The sequence below is a fragment of the Cajanus cajan genome, chromosome 8 (assembly GCF_000230855.2).
Source record: "Cajanus cajan strain Asha chromosome 8, NIPB_CcT2T_4, whole genome shotgun sequence".
NCBI classification, from domain to species: domain Eukaryota; kingdom Viridiplantae; phylum Streptophyta; class Magnoliopsida; order Fabales; family Fabaceae; genus Cajanus; species Cajanus cajan.
Window position 1 is genome coordinate 949,626 of NC_138524.1, and position 23,905 is coordinate 973,530.

General features: G+C 30.3%; 2 protein-coding genes across 5 annotated transcripts; both read left to right on the plus strand.

Moving 5' to 3' along the window:
- Nucleotides 1-1,962: 1,962 nt before the first annotated feature.
- LOC109798874 (protein SEMI-ROLLED LEAF 2) lies at nt 1,963-13,057 on the plus strand. The gene is made up of 19 exons (XM_020359293.3): nt 1,963-2,393; nt 2,514-2,588; nt 3,108-3,223; nt 4,072-4,186; nt 4,319-4,447; nt 4,599-4,646; nt 5,010-5,131; nt 5,220-5,416; nt 5,512-5,804; nt 5,963-6,112; nt 6,228-6,749; nt 6,860-7,006; nt 8,840-8,915; nt 10,372-10,499; nt 10,749-10,949; nt 11,026-11,163; nt 11,266-11,397; nt 11,811-12,044; nt 12,254-13,057. Exons 1-19 carry the CDS (start codon nt 2,259-2,261, stop codon nt 12,419-12,421), a joined length of 3,126 nt encoding a protein of 1,041 aa, XP_020214882.1. The 5' UTR covers nt 1,963-2,258; the 3' UTR covers nt 12,422-13,057.
- Nucleotides 13,058-16,515: 3,458 nt separating this feature from the next.
- Nucleotides 16,516-20,082, plus strand: TWD1 (FKBP-type peptidyl-prolyl cis-trans isomerase family protein). 4 transcript variants are annotated; one of them, XM_020358452.3, is made up of 8 exons: nt 16,516-16,628; nt 16,770-16,810; nt 16,906-17,091; nt 17,699-17,788; nt 17,917-18,101; nt 18,169-18,291; nt 18,418-18,570; nt 19,583-20,082. In XM_020358452.3, exons 2-8 carry the CDS (start codon nt 16,771-16,773, stop codon nt 19,916-19,918), a joined length of 1,113 nt encoding a protein of 370 aa, XP_020214041.1. In that variant the 5' UTR covers nt 16,516-16,628; nt 16,770; the 3' UTR covers nt 19,919-20,082. The 4 variants fall into 4 exon arrangements, with proteins under 4 accessions (XP_020214041.1, XP_082918244.1, XP_082918245.1 ...); XM_083062118.1 differs by having other exon boundaries at nt 16,567-16,628; nt 16,741-16,810; XM_083062119.1 differs by having other exon boundaries at nt 16,586-16,674.
- Nucleotides 20,083-23,905: the final 3,823 nt, after the last annotated feature.

Below are 23,905 nucleotides of genomic sequence, written 5' to 3' on the forward strand. Positions count from 1 at the left end.
TAATGTTTAGCCAAATTTTACTTATCTCAATGGAATTAGATTAGCTATGACGAAGTTTTAAAACACCGATGTAAAAATTAAAAAAAGAAGAAAAAAAATATTAAATAACTTTTTTTTTTTTTATTTGGAACTTTAGTTTTAAGCTGAAAAAAAAGCTAGGCCGAATATAGCCGCCGCCGGGGTCCCGGGAGAAAGTAAGTAGAAGGATTTTTTATTTTTTATTTTTTTCAGTTTGATTTATTTTACATTTAAAAGAGGGCTTAATGATCTCAAAGAAAAAATAGGAGAGAAATTATAAAAAAAAATAGTGCTAGCAACTACATAATAGTAAATAAAAAATATTATCATTTAATTTTATTTACTATTATTTGAATTAAAAAATAGTGATAGTAACTACATAGTTTTAGATTAAAAAAAATCAACTCTTATTTTATTTTTATCTAAAAAAAGAGCATGAGTGTTTTTTTTTAATATTTAAAAAAGAGTATCAGTGTTTTTCTTTTTATGTAAAAAAGAGTATCAATGTGAACATTGATACCGTAATGAGTTTTTATATCGTATTTAATTGCACATTGTGATATTTGTTTGTTTGTTTGTTTTTTATACTTTAACAAATAAATATATTAAAAGTCATACTTATTATAATTTTACATCAATAATGCGTAAAAAATAAAATTAAAAAATTACTACTTCTGTCTCTATATTTAAGATTTTTTTAAAATTTTTTAATTGCTAGTTGTATTAATTAAATATTCTCTAAAATACCATTATTTAATTAATTTTTTTTAGACAAAATATAATAAATATTTAAAATTAATTGGATAAAAACTTTTCCTCTTTTATTAGATTTGAAAAAGATAAATGGACATATAAATACTTCTCTTCTAAATATTAATTAATTAGGTAAGAAATGATTAAATAAAAAGAAAAAATTTAATTTAAGAGATGTTGAAAATAATTTTGAAAAATATTTAAATTATTGACAAGTTTAATACACTTAATTAAATTAATTAATTTTCAAAAAACGTGTAACTTAGTTAAAAAATATTATAATTTGAAATGAAGGTAGTATTCCATCAGAACCTATATTATATAATAATAATAATAATAATAATAACTGATTTCATATGAATTAAAAAAATTTATTAAATACATTTAATTATCCAAATTTCACATAAAATATACACTATATTTTTTAAAATATATTCTTTATCACATTTATAATATATATTATTCTCATTGGTTATAAGAGTATTTTTTAATCATAAATATTAAATAAAGTTAACTTATATTTTGATAAATAAATAAAAAGTAAACATTTTTTTACCTATATAAGTTCATACGGAATATATATTAATATTTATGACTTTTTAGGGATTGATTTGATCTTGTTATATTTTATTTTAAAAGTGGAAACATATGCAATCATTGTCCATTTGGAGTTATCGGAAGTTTGGATGAGATTAAAATTTTCAAACAGAGGAGAAATTTTTTTCTCTCAAACATTGAGAAACTGCTTAAAATTTTAGGTTGTTAATCATTAAATTTTGGCTTTATTAGGAAATTATGAAAGAGAGAGAGAGAGGAATATTTTAAACATCATCGATCAGTCAAATAAGTTTATTAATAATCTAATGATTTTTCATTTTTGCATGCAACTTTTTAAAATAGAATGTTTGGCAAGCGACCGGCACATGAAATTAAATAATATAAACAGTTTTAGTTTTATATTTAAATGTCTATTATTAATAAATATGATAAATAATATAATAAAGAGAGGTAAAAACAAAATTTGTCGGAGAATTTAGATGTGATGATTGAGTTAAGAAGAGATTCAAAATTTGAAAAAGGAGGAGTGCATGAAAGGTTATTAGTTGGCGGGAGAGTGAGGAGAGTGTGAGGTGTCAAAAAGGAGGTGTGGTGAGGAGAAAGGGAACACTATAAATACGAAGAGGAGAGAAGCGTTCCCATGATTGGAATTTGCCTTTGGAGCACAAAGCCAACACCCAAACGCGGAATAGATAGAAAGAGAGAGAGGGAAAGGGAAAGAGAGAGAGAGAGAGAGAGGAGAGCCTCTCATTGAGCGGTGCCATCGGAATAACAGTTTCATTCTCATTCTCGTTTCCCTCTCTCTCTCTCTCATTGGATCCTCTCTTCTTCTTCTTTCTCTCCATTTCCAAATTTCACATGCCATCCATCTTCTACACCGTTCTTGTTTCCAAGTAATTTCCGTTTGGATTTGAAAGAAGAAGAAGAAGATGAGCGTGATTTCACGTAACATATGGCCGGTCTGCGGAAGCCTCTGCTGCTTCTGCCCCGCGCTTCGAGAGCGATCCAGACATCCGATTAAGCGTTACAAAAAATTGCTCGCTGATATTTTTCCTCGCTCACCGGTCAATTTTCTCTTTCCTATCACATTCAATTCCATTTCTCATTTCTAATCTCTGATTAATTAATCCTGATATTAATTATTAATTAATTAACGATGTTTTTGCTGTAATCGCTGATTGTAGGATGAAGAACCGAATGAGCGTATGATCGGCAAGTTATGCGAATATGCCGCCAGGAATCCTCTCCGCGTCCCTAAGGCATGTATATCGCATTCTCTTTAAGTTTTGTTCGAATATTAATAGATGTTTCCATAAGCTCTTATAAGAAGGTGATATGTTTCTTTCTAAGTTTTGGTTGAATAAATTTTTCTATAACAACACTTGTAAGGTGTTATGTTTTGAGTTTCTCGGGGCCTAAAATTAACTTTAATACATCTTAAAATTTGGAGACGTTAAATAAAAAAAAGCTTCTATAAAAGTTAATTGCATGAAATTATTTTAGTTTATTATCTTTCGAAGACATTAAATAATTAGAGCTTCAACAAAAGTTAATTGCATAAGTTGATTTTAGTTCATTAGTTTTTGAAGACATTAAATAATTAGAGATTCAATTTAAGTTAATTTCATAAGTTTTTAATTTATTTTACTTTTTTTTCTTTTTTCTTATTAGTGTTGATGGAGAAATTTAGTCAGACATGAAGGGCTTAATTCTAATACTACGTATCTATCTGTTTTTCTTATACTTACAAATATTATGTATCTCTTTGTTTGTTTCAGATAACCAGCTATCTAGAGCAAAGGTGTTACAGGGAGTTGAGAACTGAAAACTACCAATCTGTAAAGGTTGTTATATGTATCTATAGGAAGTTGTTGATTTCTTGCAAAGACCAAATGTGAGCTTCTTTATCTCATTTTGAATTCACTCTTTTCAAATTAAGGTTCGGATAGGATAAACTTCTCTGCTGCTATATGGAGAAAAAGAGACAAGATTAAATAAATTTATCTCATTAGTTGAAACAAGCTTTAAGAGAAGCTAATACGAGAGATGTTTATAAATAAGCTTTTAGTTTACAGGAGGAATTTATTTCTTTTTTTTTTTTTTAATTTTCTTCTCCTGTAACTGTTTGTGTTCATAGAGAAGTTTATCAAAATAGGGTCTAGTTTCTAGTTGCATCAGCTTTCACACTCTCCAATGCATCACTATGATTCATCACTGTCAGTAAAATAGTTAAGGGGCTTCGAATAAGAGTGTGTTTAGAAAATATGTGAAAATTAGGTTATTTCAATAATCGATAATATCTATAATTGATTGCAATCAGAATGAGTTTTTGTTTGAGTAAATTATTGAAAAGTGATTTTGAGATGTTTAATTTTGTTTGGATATAACAAAAAATCAGTATTTATACAGTAAATCAGTTTCAGAAGAAAAAGAGTTTTTGAAAAATAATAACAAGGTTCAAATTTTCAGATTCTTAAAAACAGCTTTTTTTTTTTTAGAAAAAAAAAGTTATTTGTAAATTGAATCAATTTTACCGAACATAATTTTTTTGAAAAACAACTTTTTTCAATGAAAACAGCTGAAAATATGGGAAATTGTCTTTCCCAACCATGCACTATGGAGCCGTGTCTTCGTTGCATCTACATAACATCGTGTCATGTATCTTAACACAAGCCTCCACATATTGTGAAAATAGCCTCCTAAGGAAACAAACACAAGCTGATTTTCCCTTTCTTATGCCAGGCCTTTGTTTGCGAGTAGCTTGCTTAGCATCATACAGATTCTTCTTGATCAATCAAGGCATGATGAAGTGCAGATTTTAGGATGCCAAACTCTGTTTGACTTTGTGAACAATCAGGTGGGGGATTTTTGGTAGGTTTGCTATTTTTGAGTTTGTTGCTAGTTCATTCTTTGTTTAATAAATTTATACAACAGTGCTAGTTTTTTCATGCGAAAGCTTCAAGTGTCTGGTATGCTCTTATTTGTGCAGAGGGATGGTACTTATATGTTCAATTTAGATGGATTCATTACAAAACTCTGCAATCTAGCTCAAGAAATGGGAGATGATGTCAAAATACAACATTTGCGTGCTGCTGGCCTTCAAGTTCTTTCATCAATGGTAATTAGAATCTCACATGGACATATGCTGTCTACTGTTCTGTGCTCTTTTCAATTCTAATCCATTTTTCAACACACCAAAATAGAGTTATAAAAACAGAGGATAATGTAGGGTGAAGTAAAATTTTTAAGATTGTTTCCATGTTTTACAGGTTTGGTTCATGGGTGAATTCACACATATCTCAGTTGAATTTGACAATGTAAGTAATATTTTTTATTTACTTAGATAATGTTTTTGCCCTTAATTGGGTAGAAAAAAGCACATTAATGATTGGTTGTTCTTCTTAAATCAGTGCACTTTCTTTGACCCAAAACTAGGTGTTGTCACTAATTCTATAGAGTTTTTTAACATATTACATACTGATTGTTGTTTGTTGTTCTTCTTAAATCAGCGCACTTTCTTTGACCCGAAGCTACATGTTTAATAAATCTGTCACTAATTACTCATTGTTTTTTAACATATTTCTTTGTACACCTTATAATAATAGTTCCATGGGATCATTTATCTTACTCTTCTGTATACATTTGCATTTGACAGATTTGTGCATCTCTTGTTAACTCAGGTTGTTTCAGTTGTTTTGGAAAATTATGGGGATGTCAACCAAGATTCTGAAAATGCGAATTCAATGAGAGTTTATTCTTGGAGATCGATAGTGAATGACAAAGGAGAAGCTAATGTGCCTATGTAACTGTCCGCGCTATCATAATTGCTTATGTTTTGATTTTCTCATCAGTTATAATCACTGTTAACTTCTTTTTCTTCTCCTCCATAGGGATGATGCCACAAACCCTGGATTTTGGTCACGGGTTTGCATACAAAATATGGCGAAGTTAGCCAAGGAGGGTACAACAGTTAGACGTGTTCTGGAATCCTTGTTCCGCTATTTTGATAATGCCAATCTCTGGTCTCCAGAACATGGACTTGCTCTTTCTGTCCTGCTTAACATGCAGTCTATAATTGAAAATTCTGGTATTTATTTTCTGGAGTGCTCTAACATTAGATTTCTATCGAAGTTTATTTTCCCTGTCTTAACAGTTTATAATTGGATTTGCTGTAATTTACAGGACAGAATACACACTTGTTACTCTCCATTTTAGTCAAGCACCTTGATCACAAGAATGTCTTAAAGAATCCTAATATGCAGCTTGACATTGTTGGTGTTATTACCCATCTTGCTCAACAAACAAGAGTTCAACAATCTGTGGCTATAATTGGTGCATTGAGTGATATGATGAGACACCTGCGGAAAAGCATACATTGCTCTATTGATGATTCAAATCTAGGGTCCGAAATAATACAATGGAACCAAAAATACCGACTGGAAGTAGATGAATGCCTTGTACAATTAACAATCAAGGTGACAACAAATTCCCCACTATTGAAGATGATTTTAGTTAACTGTGTAACAAATTGGAGAAGCATATACATCTGTATGCACATTTGATGTGAAAGTTGGATGTTTAATTTTTAAAGATCTAATGTTCTTTTGTTCTTACTGACTATAATGTTTTGCAGATTGCAGATGCAGGTCCTGTTATTGATACCATGGCTGTGTTGTTGGAAAACATGTCTAATATTACTGTTATGGCCAGAACCTTGATTGCTGCAGTCTACAGAACTGCTCAAATAGTTGCTTCAATACCAAATTTGTCATATCAGAACAAGGCAAGATTAGTTAAATTGCTTGCTAGGCTACTATGATTGTAATATTTCCGTGCTTTTTTCTGACTTTTCTTTGTCCTTTTCTGTTTGTTTGCAAATTTCAAACTCGACTCTATAGGCATTCCCTGAGGCATTATTTCATCAGTTACTCCTGGCAATGGTCCATGCAGACCATGAAACCAGGGTGGGTGCACACCGCATATTTTCTGTTGTTCTTGTGCCATCTTCAGTTTGTCCTCAACCTTCTTCTTCAGATCCCCCCATAACAAAGGCAGCTGATATTCAAAGAATGCTCTCAAGAAATGTCTCCGTGTTTTCTTCTTCCGCTGCACTCTTTGAGAAATTGGAAAGGAAGCAAAATTCCTTGCCAGAAGATAATAGTAATACCGATGGAAAGGTCAATGATAACACCATTTTGAACCGATTGAAGTCAACTTATAGTCGGACTGCTAGTAAAAGAAAATCTGGTATTGGCAGTACTGAATATCTGGAAAACAGGAACTCAAAGAATAGTAATTCTTCTGTGATGAATAGATTGAAGTCTAGTTACACCCGTGTTACTAGCGTGAGGAAGCCCCAAATAACCACAACTGGGGAAGAAAATATTACAAATACTTCCAATACTACCGATAAACAACAGGTATATATACTTACACTTTTTCATTTTTACATTTTGGTAATAATAAAAGAACTCGTCAAAATCCAACACCACCAGATGCTACCAGTCTTCTTATGGCTACTATGTCACAGGTATTACCCATTAGGCTAAGTAGTCATCAGATTACCCTTTTGCTATCATCAATCTGGGCCCAGTCCATCTATCCTCTAAACACACCACAAAATTTTGAAGCAATTGCTCATACCTACAGCCTTGTCTTGCTAGTTGCTCGGAGTAAGGTAATATACTCACTTTTTGTCATTTTAATATCTATATGTAGACTAGAAACAAATTGTTGATATCAATTCACCTTGCTTAGTCAGCATTTTTGTTTGGCGTTTTGTATATCTTGTTCAAACCAAATTGTGGTGCCGGTAATGACAAACGAAGCTGAAGCTAACACGTGACATGTTTTTGACACATTCTTTGCTTCTTATGAATAATGAGAAAATCGAATATACTCGTCATGAACAAGTGGCAGGTTCAGAACTGCATACATAAAACAAGTGGCAACTTCGTGCGCCATCTCTTTAAATTACTTTTAAAAAATTCCCTGTATAAGCTTATTAATCAATTTTAAATATAAATATTTAGTTGGATTATTATTTTTTAACAAAAAGCTTCTTTATTGACTTTTTTGGCTAATGCAATTGTTTCATTATTGATTAATTCACTTTATTTGAGAGTGATACATCCATCTATTTGAGCGTTTAATGGTGGTATAGTTAACTGTCATTTTATGTTAGTTTCTTCCCATATTAGAATAATATATTGATAATATCTTCACAGTGATCTTGTGTTGTGTTACACTTACGGGTTATTATTCTGTACAATATCTTTCACCTGGATTTATCTTTTCATGATTTATAGGTTAGTTTTCTTTTAGTTGGAACTTGGTATACTTTTTAACAAATTGATGAAGTGATGAAAAATAACTCTAAATATGCTTTTCAATTTCAAGCGTACCAGTTTTTTTTTTTTTTTTTTTAAGTTCTCTTCTAAATATTTTCTCGATAATGTAGTCCTAAAAATTAGAAGAAAAAAAACTTACCTCATGTTATTCCAAGATTACACTCAAACTCATGACTTCCACATATTTGCATTAACATGAAGGCTATGTTAATGATCAAACTTGCAATTACATATTTTAATGCCAAGGCAGGAATTGCCATATTACCTTTATAATTTGGGAGTTACATGATTAAAATGTTCATGATCTATGCAAAATAATAATAATAATAATTAAAAAAAATAAAATGAAGCCGACTATTATAAAAGAGAAAAACATGGTTTCTAAAATTATATTCCACTTCATTGATTAACCTACTTCATAACAAAACTGATAAATGTAACTATAATTTTGTATAATAGTTATAGAAAAATACAATCTTAGAAGTTTGATTGGAAAAGGTTTAGTGACTAATTAAAACATAACTATAATCAATATAAAGAATTCTATTTAAGTTATAAAATCTTTGTGATAATGTTCAAACATTCACCAGTAACCATGAGTACTGTATTTTAACTGTTCTTTTGTTTAATTTATATGCTGCTCACTAGTTACCTCAATATCCCTAGTGTATGTTACTCCATCTCCATTTCTTTTTAGTGTGATGGTTAATCGTCACCAACATCGGGTGATAAAATAGCAATGTGGTCCAACACAGCATCTTGATTTGGAAGTTAAAATTGATTAGATATTAAATTTGCTGGATGGTCCCTTATTTATTTATTTATTTTGTTTATCATTTTATGATAAATGTAACCATCTCAGATAGAGAAATATTTGATGAAGTAATTTATATATGATTTTGAGAACTTCAATTAATTTGTCAAAGTTTAATTATATTGGTCTTAATGTTCTAACGACTTCTGGTATTGGTCATGGAAGTACTTTTACACCTTTACTAATTGTTCAGATTTATTTTATCAATGCTTCACAATCAAGTCTGTAGTAATCATGGGGTTTTAGTTCTGTAATTGAATATTCTTTGAACTTTTTGAGGCACAAGTTTATTTTTAAGTATAGCTTTTATTTTATCCTCATATCTTGTAAGTTTTGTCTCCTACAGAATTCCTCTGACGAAGCTCTAACTCAAAGTTTTCAGTTGGCTTTTTCCCTGAGGAGCATTTCTCTCAATGAAAACGGTAGAGCCTTGATTCTCATATTATTTAATGTTTCTGTTACTATATTTGCATATTCTTGTCTTTCCTAAGAATGAGAGTTCAAGCTCAATTTGAGCAATGCACGCTATGATGGATGGATATCTTAAGATCTCATCTTTAGAATTGTGTGATTTCTTTCCCAATCTTCATTTCTAAAAGAAGGTTTGGTACTCAAGATTGGAGGAATTCCATTCCTGCCTCTATTATGCAGGAATTGCATTTCCTTAATTTGTATGTAGAGAAGACATGGAATGACAATTCCATTTCAATCGTTGATTCTGCAAAGACAGAGATGATCTTTCATTCCTTGTGAGGTGGGAATGATCATTCCTTGCAGATATGAATGATTTACTGTTTGTTTTATGGTTCCGTTCTAGATTGTTTCCAAATATACCAGAAGTACTATAAACTCACATGCTAATTAAAGTCATCTCTGACTTTTCCTAATTGAACCAATAGTAGAAACTCAATTTGTTTCTCACAATTGTTTAATATTATCATTTTAATTAAATCTTTAAGTTAAAGGAGGCTTCATGAATAACTAATACGGGAACAAAGTTTCTACCAACAATTCCATTTCGTTGCACTCTAATCAAAAGAGAACTGTCTTTATGAATGAACTAGTAGGAAAAGAGGCACTTCGTGCTTCTATATATATATATATATATTTTTTTTTTTTAAATTTGAAAGAATTTTTTTTTTTATAAATCTAAAGGTAATAGAGTCTGGTACAAAAATGAAATTTTATTTTTGAAAAAAGTTTGAAAAAATAAATTTTATTAAATCTAAGGATAATAGAGTCAAATATAAAATGGAAACAAAAAAATGGTTATCAAAATCTATTTCCTTTATAATAGGTATAGAAAATTATCTAGAACTTACTTCATTTTTCCCACGGTCTAAACATGTAACTGACTAGATTAGTTTTATGACTAAACTAATAATAAAAAGGCACTCCGTACTTTCGGAAAAAAAATTAGTGTTTAAAAAAAAAAGTGGGTAGTTATTAATTTTAAAGAGGTAGTTATTTTTTGTATATATAATTTTCCTATTTTATCCTTATATATAAATTAGCAAGAAAAAAATAAAATGAAACATAAGGGTATAATTGTCTTTAGAAAAGTGAACACACAAAAAAAATAATTCCCTTTATATATTGTTATAGATTATAAATTACTAGAATAGTTACATGATGGTGATTAGTGTTTTGAATTTATTTGGTGGAGCACGGAAGGCCTAAATTTTTATATGGATTCATATGCAATTCCATCATCTGTATTTTATTATATGTTGTGATTATAATTTTGACGCATGACATATATTTTATTTATTGCATACGTTCTCATATTTGATTTTTGTGTTGCTTTTTGACAAAATAGTTTAAAGTTGCAAAGTGTAGTTAAGGTGCCTAGTTCTGAAATACCTTTTATCTTTTCAGTAAAACTGCAACCATCACGCCGCAGATCTCTCTTTACACTAGCAACATCCATGATTATCTTCGCATCCAAGGCCTACAACGTCCTCTCTCTCATTTCTATTGCTAAAATGGCATTGGCAGATAAAACAGTATGTATATCTTGTTCCATACAAGGTTTTTCATTGAAGTTGTTCTATTTTCCTTACTTTCCCCACTTTCTGTTATTGCTTGCTAATGCATTAATTACTTACTAAATTGAATATGCTTCTTTCTATTTCTTTTAGGTATTTGTTGTGAAAATGGCTATTCGTTATATCTCTAAGAATTTTTTGTGCTTTTAGGTTGATACATTCTTGCAACAGGTTAATGATAGCAAGTTACAATTTTTGTGCTTTTAGGCTGATCCATTCCTGCAACTGGTTAATGATAGCAAGTTACAAGCGGTGACTGATACAGTTAGGCTGCCAAGTAATGCTTATGGATCAAAAGAGGATGATGAAGATGCTTTAAAGTCACTTTCAGCAGTAAATTTAACTGAGAGTCAGTCTAAAGAATCATTTGCTACCATGATAGTGCAGAGTCTGGGAAAATCGTCAAAAGTAATGACTAGATATGATGTAATGCTACACCAGCGTATCAGAACCAGTGAACTAACCTTTAGTCCTTTCTATGTAGGAATCATCCATGTTAAAAGAACAGCTGCTCAATGAGTTTTCACCTGATGATGCCTGTCCGTTGGGAACCCAGTTATCCGCTGAGACAACAGGAAATATGTACGAGTCCGGACTAAAAGATGATAAACTTCCTGATATGGTAACTTGCACAGCTCTGCTATTGCTTTTTAAAAAAAAAATTAAAAACTATTTTCTTTTATTTTAGCCTTCAATTCATAGCTTACTCCTTGAAATAATGCAGGTCGATATTTCATTATTTACTATTGATGATGACATTCCCGCTTCTGGTTTGGAGAGCCAAGATAATTCTGATGCACAGCAACAGCCCTCACAAAATCTAAGCCTGCTGAGTGTTGATGACATATTGGGTTCAGTAAGTTCTTGTCATTATACATACTTGTAACATGTTAAGTTTGAATTAAATTATAGGCAAAAATCACTTTTTTTTACCTTTTCAAAAACACTCTTAGATTTTGATTAATATTGTTTTGAACATAAAATAACTCAAAGCACAGATAACATCATACTTGTTAGATATAAACTATTCTTGGGCCTACACCTAACAAATTATGATTGGAGGTTGATCTAACTCGATATAATATTGTAGTTTAACGTGTATTGAATTATCATTTTTGTTTAACTTTTAAAATAGTTACTATAAAAATCAACAAATTTATCATATTAGTAATTGGATAACAATGTAAAAAGAGTTTTACACAACCATTGCATTTGTATCTTTTATTTATTATTATTATTATTATAAAAATGATAATTCCACCTGCGCAGGTTTCGGAGACAACACATCAAGTAGGAAGGATTTCTATTTCAACACCGTTTGACATGCCTTACAAGGAAATGGCTCTCCATTGTGAGAATCTCCTCGTGGGAAAGCAGCAGAAGTTGTCTACATTCATGGCTGCCAATTCAATACAAGGATGTTCATTTAGGATTCCTCTCCCTGAATACAACCAGGAAAAGGACGCTTCCTCAAATTCCAATGTTCAACTGACTTTACCTTCGGTACTTCTTTACTTCAACAAATTGTTCACTTTGAGATATTTGCTTGCATCTTCAAGCTGCTTATTTTTATGGGAGTGTTCAATTATGAATTATTAAATTCTACTAAACACTCACCCATTTATTGGATACCATCATGTTTGAAAAGCTTGAGTTATCCTGTTCCCTATAACCAAAAAAGCATCTTATTCCCCATTTCATTTGAATTGCAGAGTGGAAATCCATTCTTAGATACAAACTTCGACTCTACTTCACACAACACATTGCCTGGCACTGCTCCAATGCTTTGTGCGACAGCATACCAGCAGCATCAGCCTGCCTTCTTTCAACTACCAGCATCACGCCCTTATGATAATTTCTTGAAAGCAGCTGGTTGTTGATTCATGGCCGAAAAAGATGGTGATTCCCATAGTTGAGCTTCTTCATAGAACTGTCCTCACAATAGTTGATATAGAAGATGCTCGGAAAAGTTGCACTAGCTGCTTTCTTGACCGTGAATTGGCAACAATTGTGATGGTTGGATCAGTGTGTTTTTCAGGGCCAACAATTATCAATCAGAGTGTCCACTAAATTATATCTTTTCATTCATTTGCTTCATGCAAGGAGGTTTATCTTTTATTGACCTCCTTGCAGAAGTTTTATATGAGCATAGGTTTCCGGTCTTGCAAATGTGTTCGTCATTATTTTTCCCTTTTTCCTTTTTCTTTCCTTCCTTCATTGTTCTTTAACTCCTCATACTATTTTTGGGGTGTGAGAATTTTGTAAAGACAATTCTTTTTGATGGAGATTCCAATCTGCAAATGGATCAAACCAAACAACATGGAAGGATTGCTATGACGTTTGAACTTGACCATTCCATGAATCAGTTTTGATCCTGGAAGGAAGCGTTGAGATGAGAGGATGTAATGGTATAGCAGTCTTGCTTTGGTTTACGTAGAGAACTTGAATGGTAAAGTGAGTCAAACTACTTATGTAAGAGAATGCCATTGCCAAACCATTCTCTATTCTCATGTTCATAGATATTCTTTAAAAATTCTGATGTTCCTACAATTTATATATATATAATATATTAAAAAAAAGCAAAAAACTTATTGGTGTACTTCTAAATCCTGTCGATAGGAACTTGCTTAAATTTCAATATGTTTACCTCTTAGAGATGACCAAGATATATCACATTTGAATAACCGCGAGTTTTATTAGTTTGAGGTTGGGGTGGCAAAACGGGTCAACTCGGCTTATTTTGGCCTGGTTCAGCTTGTCAATGGTTTGTCAGAAACAGGTTGGACCGGGCTCTCCCGCCATTGAAAAACGGGTTAGGAATGTTAGCCCACCCTGCCTAAGGGTAGACTGGCAGGTTGGCGGGCCAGCCCGCATATCACTAAAAAAATTGTAAAAAAAAGATATCTTATGTTCAAATAAAAAAATTGTTATGAATAAATAAATATAATTACATGAAATTGAAAATGTTTGTGCATAATATATGTTTAACAAAAATAAATTACAAAATTTGAACAAAATCAAATAAAAGTTAGTCCACTTACAACAAAATTAAAACCAAATTACAAACTTACAAATTACTAATAATCTAAATTTTCTAATAATTCACAAATGAAGTCCAATTACTTATGCGGGCTAGTGAAGCCCAATTACTTATGCGGGCTAGTGAAGCCCAATTACTTATGTGAGCTGGCAAGTTGTGACGAGTCAACTCGCCATTTGGCCCGATCGGTTAGCGGGTTGAAATAATGAGCCCGACCAACACAATTTTTGGTGGACCCGTGACCATGACCCATTTTGTCACCCCTAATTTGAGACAACAATATAGACTGCCCCTGTTTTTAACTTTTGGATATAAATTTAGAATGATTAATGACTAACTTCATGAATGGTAAAATCAACCTAGACCTTGCGAGTATCCGTAAAAATCCTCGCATGCGAACGGATAAATACTCGCTTATATGGGATGGGTACGTGGTGAGTATAGACCCGTAAAATTTAATGGGTACAAGTATGGGTATGAACATTATGATATCCAACTTGTCTCACTCTGCAGTTTATATATATATATATATATATATATATATATATATATATATATATATATATATTAATTGATATAATAATATTGTTATTATTTTAGATCCAAGATATAAGTTGAAGTTGTTAGAGTATATTTTCTCTAAGTTTTATGATAACTCATCTTCAATCGAAATTAATAATATCAAGAAATTATGTTACTCATTCTTTGAAGAATATCAAACTAAAGTTAAGAGAATAGTGAATTTTTTAACTTCATGAGCAAATGTCAATAAGTCAAACTAAATAATTTAAATATTAGTAATTTTTTTGGTGATTATGACTCATTTGTGAATAATACAATAGAAATACAAACAAAGTCTGAAATAGAGTTCTACTCGAAAGAAAGAGTTTTGCCTTGAAATGTTATTTTTGACATTCTTGGATAGTGAAAAATAACTAGGATCAAGTATCTAACTTTGCAAAAAATTGCTAAGGATGTTTTAACAATCTCAATTTCAACTGTAACTTCAAAATTTGCATTTAACACACGAGGTGAATTTTTGAGTCTTCAAGTTCCATGAATTTACTCTGTAGACACTTATGTGTGTATAAAGTTGGTTGAAATACATGCAATAAGATAATACATAATTAAACTTTTTTTATTTAATAAAAGTTTTTTTTAAATTTTTTATTGTTAGTTTAAATTATTAATTTAAAATATCTAATCACTCATTTTCTTGTCATGTAGTTTCTATTGTCATTATTGGACTAAAATAATATATAAATTTGGAAGACAAGTATTTGCAAAAATATGGAGAAGTTGATTCCAATGATAAAGTCAATTTGCCTACAAATTTATTTTTTGAAATTTAAAATATATAATTTTAATCTAACTAATTTCTATATAATTATTTTCATAAGTCTTGACGAACATTGTTAACATGTCATGGTATTAAAAATTTAATTACAATTTTTATTATGTTAATTTTTTTAAAATTTATTTACAAGAATTGAATATTTTATAATTTTTATTTATAAAAATTATTATATTAGATTTTTATAATGTTAAATATATGAAAAATTAATATTATGTTTACTTATATGAAATGTTATCACTTTATTGATTTAATTTTTTTTATACATAAATAAATGTGAGGCACAACTACAAGTGTCGATATATAAATATTCAACGATACATGAATAAAGATTAAAATTACTATCTATATAAACATAAGACTATATAGTATATTATTTTTAAACATGATATGAATTATTTCTATTAACATATTACTTATTAAAAAATTACACCAAATATATAACGCTAAATTAAGAAATTCCATTCTAATTCTGAAGTTAAATTTTAAATCCAAATTCGATATCCGCCCTATTTCTTTTCATTTTCTCCAAATCTTCACCTTCAAAATAAACAAAAATAATAATAATTGCAATGCACACATTTTCAAACTCCCATTAAGAGGATATTAAAGACTGAACAATTTATACGTATAACTAACGCGAAATTTTGTATACTTTGATAATTCATTTAATTTTCCCCCCTCAACTTTTATTTTTAGAATATAAATTAGTTCATTTTAACAAAATGAATTCCTTTTTCTAAATCCTAAACCCTCAACTTAAATTAGTTTATTTTAAAACTTGTACATAAAATAAAGAGAATTGAAAAAAATTTGGGGTCATGGTCCCTTACAACCAACACATAATAAATGTCTACTTTATTTAACTAATATTTATAATAAATAAATGTTTAAACATACAAAGTATATTATATTTAGAATTAATAGTTATTTTGTTATAATAACTAGAGAAGAAGTCTATAATAACAAGTAAAAATTTAGTTATGTTTGCTAGCCTTGTTCATTATATAAATATGATTATTTTATTTTTTCTATTCTTAATATTCTTAATCAATTATTATCTCTCAGCACATTTATCTTATATCATTAGAATTGTCTATCGTGATATAAATTATTTTTAACTATTTATCATTATTATCTTTAATTATTTCATGTTTTATCTGTAATATTTTTAACAAGTATGTTTTATATAAGTGAACTAACTTAAGTAAATTGTTTGGTTTTTCATAAATTGATATCTAACCAATCGACACGTGATCAATTGACATAGTTACTATCGGCTCGAGTCCAATACTAAATAAATATATAAAAATATTAATTATATTTTATATCTACATAAATATTTTGAATTAGAACATAAAATTATTAATATTATATATGTATATATTAAATTATAGAAATTAAAAAATTAATTTCAAATTTGAAAAATAAAAATAATCTTATTCCAAATTTAAGAAAATGTTCAATAAAAAAAATTGAGGTAGGTGATAAGAAAGATTCTAGAAAATTTATGGAGCTATTAAACCAAAAATAAATAATGTAGAAAAAAGAACCAATAATAAATAAATATTTTTTTTCTTTCTTCGTAATTTTAAATCAGATTCACTATAGCAATATAGCCATATATCTCTCTGTGTCTGTCTCTCTCTAGAATCATCTTCGATCGACGCAGACAGAAACTGATCCGGTCAACGTAAGAGTGTTCCACTGTTTGCCATTTCACAGTTTTCCTCTCCCATGTTTGATTCCTCACAAAATTTACACTAATCTAATTGCTCTTTTTTTCTTCAATTCTCCTCATATAGCGTATACAATATTTATTTACTTTTTGCAGAATGGAGGAAGTTCAAGAGTCTCAAACCCCATCATCGCTCGGTAATTTGTATGCACTTCTATGGGTTAAAAAAAGGGTCTTTCTTTCAAATTTTGTTAAAGCCTCTCTTTTTTTTTGGCACTTTTAATTGTTACAGGTCAAGAAGATGAAAATGGGGTGATTACTGAAAGTTCGGCATTTGTTAAAGGGGAACCGGAACAAGAATTCAGTAGTAACCCCCCAAAAGTTGATTCTGAAGCTGAGGTCCTTCACGACAAGGTCACCAAACAAATAATTAAGGAAGGCCATGGCCAGAAACCTTCCAAATATTCAACATGCTTCTGTAAGTACCTCACTTAATTATAGTCTCACTCTGTCATGTTTGCAATTATTGTGAAAATCATTGTTTCACAACAATCTAGAGTTATATAATTTAATTTGCGGTTGTGTATATAAAAAATATTTGAAATCAATTGAACTTATTCCTGTCAAACTACTCGTGCTTTCTCTTCAAAGTTCAAACTACCCTAAATTCGAGGGCAAAGTCACAGCCCCAGATAAAGCATGTGTTAAGTATTGCGGTTATGGAGGGGAATATGGGATATATGCTACAGTAATATCAAGTTATGTGATATTGGAACTTTTGTTTCCTTGGATGGCATTCATCGTGTCTAGCTTAGGTATAGCAACTTAAGCTATAATTTAAGCAATTTAGGGCAATGATTTGATTCAAAATGTAAAATGTTCAGATATCTAATGTTGTTTCACTATAAGAAAATTTTCTTTTGTTGAGGCAAAATGAGGCCAAAAATTGGGAGGACCAAAATATATTAGGAAGTTGTTCCTAATTAATATCTAATACTGTACTCTTCTTATTAGCCATTTCCTGCTTAGCCTTTTCTTTTTCTTGTTGATTAAAATCATGATTGCTAGATGGTATGCGGTTGCAGTCCATTACAGGGCGTGGTCTGAGAAAACACAGCACAAGTTTGAAGACACGTGGCAGGAGCAACGGCCAACTGAGATGGTCTTAGGAAAAGGTATGTTCCTGATGGAAGTTTAAAGCATTGAATTTCTTTGTTCAGTTAATCAATAGGACATGGGGGATATCATTTTACTATTTGTACTGCTCATTGTTATTCAATATTGGTGTATTTCTCTTAAACAGAGAAGAAAGAAATGACTGGTTTGGGCATTGGTGTTGCAAGCATGAAAGCTGGGGAGCGTGCATTGCTGCATGTGGGCTGGGAATTAGGATATGGAGAGGAAGGCAGCTTTTCTTTTCCAAATGTTCCACCCATGGCAGATTTAGTTTATGAAGTTGAGCTCATAGGCTTTGATGAAACAAAGGAAGTAAGTTGCCATTAAATTATTGGATTGCTGTGGACTCGATAAGATGCTTAAACACCTGATTTTGCAGGGGAAAGCTCGCAGTGATATGACCGTGGAGGAAAGGATTGGTGCCGCAGACCGGAGGAAGATGGATGGAAATGCTTTGTATCAGGATGGAAAACTAGAGGAGGCTATGCAACAGTATGAAATGGTTACACATTTATGTTTCTTGTGCTCTTCTACATAATTCTTTACTGTTCTTAATCCATTGAAATTTCTTTTTTGTCTTTTTATTTTGGGATTTTGACAATTTAATGATTGTTTTGGTTCTTGTCAGGCCATAGCGTATATGGGAGATGACTTCATGTTCCAGTTGTTTGGAAAGTATAGAGATATGGCTCTGGCTGTAAAGAACCCATCCCATCTTAACACAGCAGCCTGTTTAATTAAGCTGAACCGCTACGAAGAAGCTATAGGACAATGTACCATCGTGAGTATCAGACTTTGGCTGATCAATTCAGCATAAAATGCTTTCTGTTTATGATTTTTTTTAGTTCTGATAATAATTTTTTTCTAGATATAAAATAGTGTTAAAATGATCTATTTTGCAAGTTCCTTTCACCCAATTTTGGGTTGTGAATGGAATATAACTATAAAATCACAATTATACAAATATTTATGCTGCTTTAGTGTTAGACATCAGTAAGGCTGTAATATTCCCACCTTAAGACATTGAAGACAGCTAATGTTTTTTCGTCATAAGGGTTCCTTCTAATCTTATTGAAGTTAAAATTCAAATGGTTTCTTGTTTATTTGCATGATTGATTACCCAATCAGATTATGATTGATGGAATAAGCATACCTTGTCATATTCTGTCAGTCAAATAAAATGTGTAGCTGGTGTCCACAAATAAATTTTTTGCTGCCAGTTAGGATAGGATGTGTTACCTCGTCGAGAAAATGAATTAAACCAAATATGTTAGCATTTTAACTATCAACGAAGAAACTGTATTGTGAATTTATGATGCAATGAAAAACCATGATTTTCTGACCGAAACTCAAATAATCTTTCCACCTGTGTTTGGAAGAGCGTATTTACAGCTTATCTGAGTTTATCTTATGACATGAACATTTATGCAAGTGTTTGGGAGAGTCATTAGTTGTTTTTGGTTTATTTCAATAAATTCTTCAAGATAACTTTTGAAAACAACTTACAACTTATATAAAAACAGTTTAATCTTATTTTCTCTTTGATTACAAGTCTGTTTGGATTCAAGTTAAAAGTATTTTTGAGAATTTTTTTTACTAGAAAAAGTGGGTTTATTTTTAGTAGAAAAGTTATCAAAAATCATTCTAAACTTGTATTCAAACAGACTCTATAGAAACAACTTATGCATAAATCTTGTATGATAAATACTAGTTTAACAAGTGTTTAATTATGTTGTTTACCCTAAAGTGAAGTCATTGGTCACTTATGTGTAACTTTATGATGGAACTTGTAGGTACTAGGTGAGGATGAGAACAATGTGAAGGCATTATTTAGGCGAGGTAAGGCTAGAGCAGCACTTGGGCAAACAGATGCTGCCAAGGAAGATTTTCTAAAAGCACGTAAATATGCCCCCGAAGACAAAGCAATTGCAAAAGAATTGAGGTTGCTTGCTGAACATGACAAGGCTGTTTACCAAAAGCAGAAAGAGATTTACAAAGGAATATTTGGACCAAGACCTGAACCAGTACCTAAGAGAAGAAATTGGCTCATCCTTATTTGGCAGTGGTTGCTTTCAGTATTCTATCGCCTTCTCACGCTCTTCAAGCGTGAAAGCCATAAATCTGACTGAACAAACAAGACCATTGGTGAGTTGACAATTGTTTACGTGCATCCTACGAAAAGCCACGTTTTGTGCTACTACTGAGGATATAATTATTTATACTTTTACTATTTCCCTTTGCTTGTGGAACAATCAGACGCTGAAATAACAGTTGTGATTTCACTCTTTGGCAATGCTTCCAACCTGTTCGTATGTTGCTTTCCAAATAGAGTTTGGTAGTTTGTCTAGAAGCACCTTGTTCTTTAATTTAATCTTTATTATTACAAAAAAAAAAATTGAAATGGGAAAGAACCAGTTTATCTAAAATCAGATAATTTTTAAGAAAATGCTGCATGCCTTTGAATTAATTCATGATTGGGTAGCTCTAATGCATGGATATTTTACAATTAACAACCTATTGAAAGGATGTATATTTATCATATTTCTTATTGGGATGGTTTTTGTTGTTGTATCGGTATCCATGTAACATAGTTAAGGATGAAAATTGAAAAAAGAAAAAAGAGAAAAAAGAAGATAATTCTCTCTTTCATTTGAAAAATGTATAGTTCCAGATCAGCAAGGATTCTGAGAGATGAGCATAGGAATGATCCAAAAATGACAACTCATACGGGAAAGTGTGCAAGGAAGAAGCCCCTATTTCCTAATAAATAAAAAATTGCCGGATTCATATGAAATTTGTCGGTCACATCAATTTTACGTGTTGCGTTTTTGTGGCAGGTTGCATATCCCTACAAGGCTGCAACCTTAATTTTTTTTAAGGATCACTTTGCTGTTTTACACACTTCATTAAGTTTATGAAAACAATTGAAAAGGTTGAAAAGAAATTTTGCTCCAACAGTAATCTTTGCCGTCCATAAATCTACTACTGCAACAGTTTTACCAAAATCGTGTATCCTACGATGCTATACTAACATTATTTAATCAAAGACTGGTCCAACTGCCCAAATCCTAAGTTAATAGACAACGGAAAATCCAACTCTATTTTTTCAGGTAAGGACGGATAAAGAAATCGTATTGTGTGCTCCAAGATAATTGATAATTGTAATCTTTTCTTATGTGCATCTACAATCTCACTCTACTTCAAGCTCAAGCCTCCAAGTACCTAGAAAAATATATGGATCTTCTGAAAAATAAATTACAATTACCTCTTTCATTTTTTTCACATCACTTATTTTATTTCACATTCCTTTTACTCTTCAATATTTATCTCTTTATCTCTTTAGTATACAAATTGTTGTGAAAAAACGTAAAAGCAGGAATAGGATTATTGGCATCCTCTTTCGGCCATCACAATTCTTACCCAACTAATATATAGAGAATCGCCAAGAGGAAATGAATATGCATATACAAGAGTAACCAAAGTAAAAACAACAATAATAAATAAAAATTTAAAATGGCCGCACACAGCCACCATCTATTACCGTTGACCAATACATAGCCATTCGTGTTCATAAAACTTTAATTACAAATGAGCATTTTCCAAACACATCTTATTGCTGTTATGCAAATAAATGGCCAGTGCTTACAATTAATTACAAGGGTGATCTTTTCTACAAACGAAAGGAAAGTGTAGAACTTGATCATAAGAAGTGACTATACTACCACATGGGTTTGGGCACAGAAGTCCAAGCAAAATAGGCACATACTAGCATCTGAGATATGTACACATAAACTGCAAACGATATACTCATCAGCAGCAAATCTTTCCAATCACCCTTTTGCTGAGGACTCAAATTCTCTTTCATCCTCTTCCCTACCTTCCCAATATTGTTTAACATTTTCCATTTCAACAACTTTGCCTTTTCTCCTTCTATGTCTTTCTTCTCTTCTGGACTTGGTTTACTACCTTGGCATGATAATAGAGTAAAAATTCTGGGTCTGTTTCTGTTGGTGAATTCATGAGCCAACACCCTTTTGCTGCAGCAACAGTGGCCAACAGTGAGAGATGCCATGGATCAGATTTTGGTTATTGATGAAAGTGTGGAATGTGAATAATTAGAGAAAGTTGGAATTTGAAGTAAACAAGCAGAAGAAGATAAATCTGTCACTTTGTAATTGGTAGTCTCTTTCTTTACGCCAACGCAGAAGAATAATATTGCAAGTTAGAATTAGATATTTTCTTCAAACACCCAAATGGATAAGTCTTTAGACCGTAGACCCATGCATTATGTGGAGGAGGAATAACAACTTGAGTTAAAATAAAAATAAAAAAAAAACTTTCTAAGGATTTCTAATTTTATCTTGTTGCCAGTGATGAGTCATATGACAATTATGTTTAAAATAGGTACAACTGTTATGTTCGATGATTGTAAAACTTTTTCTTTAATTATTTAACTCAATTATATATACAAAATTTATATTCTAAATATTTATATTATTTAATAATATGGAACAACTTTTACCGATTTATGCGTGCGTTTGGTGGTACAAAATAAAAATGGAAAAATTGAGTCAACTAATCTCTCTAAAATGCAAAAATCTTAACAATTAAAATAATTTTGAAAATTACAAGAAAAATTCAAAAAAAATAATAATAAAATTAGTAAAAAAAAATTATAAAAAATATAAATTTTGACTTAAAAAAGCATAAAAAATATAAATAATAAATTTTGTTAATTAATTTAGTCCCAAAATAAATATTAGTTGATAATATTATTATAACTGACGTGACAAATAGTACAATAGTGTCACATCAATTTGTACTATCAAATTAGTCTATATCTAAAAATAGTTAACAATTACATTAATTCGAAACTTTCAAGTAAGTCTCTACATTAATTTATTAAAATTTATTTTAACTCTTGAAAATTGATAATAACTTTCAATTTGGTCCTTACCAAAAATAGCCAACACATATTTTAAATTCTCAAACTAGTTCATGCATTAGTTCATCAAAATCCATTTTAGTCCCTATTAGTTACTAATAACTTTCAATGTCATTCTTAGACAAATAACTAACACAAATGATCTTGAAATGCTTGTAATGAAACTTTATGATATCTATGAGCTTACCCATTCATCCTAGCTAAATGTAATGGTGAACTTGAAATGAAAGAACCATCCAAACTCTTATTTTTTTTTCCTTAATCTTCCTTCACCAAGTTCATATTTTGTTTTTTTTTTCTTTAAATATTTCTCTTTCCATGTTTTAACTTTTAGGTTAAATTATATTTTTACTTTCTCTTAGGATTCAATTTAGTTTCATTATTTTTAAAAGTTTTAATTTAATCTTTTCATTTTCAAGAAATATTTAATATTGTTCTTTCATCCAAATTGATACTAACAATATTAATAAAGTTAGGTGAAAGGACAACATTGAATATTTTCTTAAAAATTAGATGACCAAAATTGAACATTTTAAAAATAATGGGATTAAAATGAACATTTTAAATGATTCAATTTGATTATCTAATTTTATACAATGTTCAATGTTATTCTTCTATCAAATTTTATTAATGTCATTAATGACAATTTAGATGAAATGATAATATTAAATATTTTTAAAAAATTTAAAGGACTAAATTGAACCATTTAAAAATAATAAAACTAAATTAAATCTTAAAAATAAAATAGAGATACTAAAAATATAATTTACTTTAACTTTTACTATCACTAATACCACTATTTTCACACATTTACCCATAAACAAAATGATGAGAATTTCAATAATACATCATTATCTTGTTCTCATCAACCTCGAATAAATCTTCATTCTTATACTTGTTAGCAAAACTGGAGGTAGTTGAAAACACTTTAAACACATAATTAAGTACAATATCATCATCATCACTAGAGTGAGTTTTTATTTATGTATGTCAAGTTCCAATTTTCTTTTATTAAACAAGTTATAGGTAACAACAATGCTTATGATCAAGAAACTCCTAGAACTTGTTAAGTATAATTTGGTTCACAAAGTCAAGGACTCATGAGATCATAAAGTACACATAGTTGTCTTTGAATTTAGGACAATAATAAACAAAATCATCATTAACATAA

What these genes read in the sequence shown, in the direction of transcription:
- LOC109798874 (XM_020359293.3), top strand. Translation starts at nt 2,259, where the DNA reads ATGAGCGTGATTTCACGTAACATATGGCCGGTCTGCGGAAGCCTCTGC. An exon ending in ATCCTCTCCGCGTCCCTAAG is followed by an intron (nt 2,589 to 3,107) that starts GCATGTATATCG and finishes TGTTTGTTTCAG; the next exon opens with ATAACCAGCTATCTAGAGCA. An exon ending in ATTTCTTGCAAAGACCAAAT is followed by an intron (nt 3,224 to 4,071) that starts GTGAGCTTCTTT and finishes TTCTTATGCCAG; the next exon opens with GCCTTTGTTTGCGAGTAGCT.
- TWD1 (XM_020358452.3), top strand. Translation starts at nt 16,771, where the DNA reads ATGGAGGAAGTTCAAGAGTCTCAAACCCCATCATCGCTCG. An exon ending in TGAGATGGTCTTAGGAAAAG is followed by an intron (nt 17,789 to 17,916) that starts GTATGTTCCTGA and finishes TCTCTTAAACAG; the next exon opens with AGAAGAAAGAAATGACTGGT. An exon ending in CTATAGGACAATGTACCATC is followed by an intron (nt 18,571 to 19,582) that starts GTGAGTATCAGA and finishes TGGAACTTGTAG; the next exon opens with GTACTAGGTGAGGATGAGAA.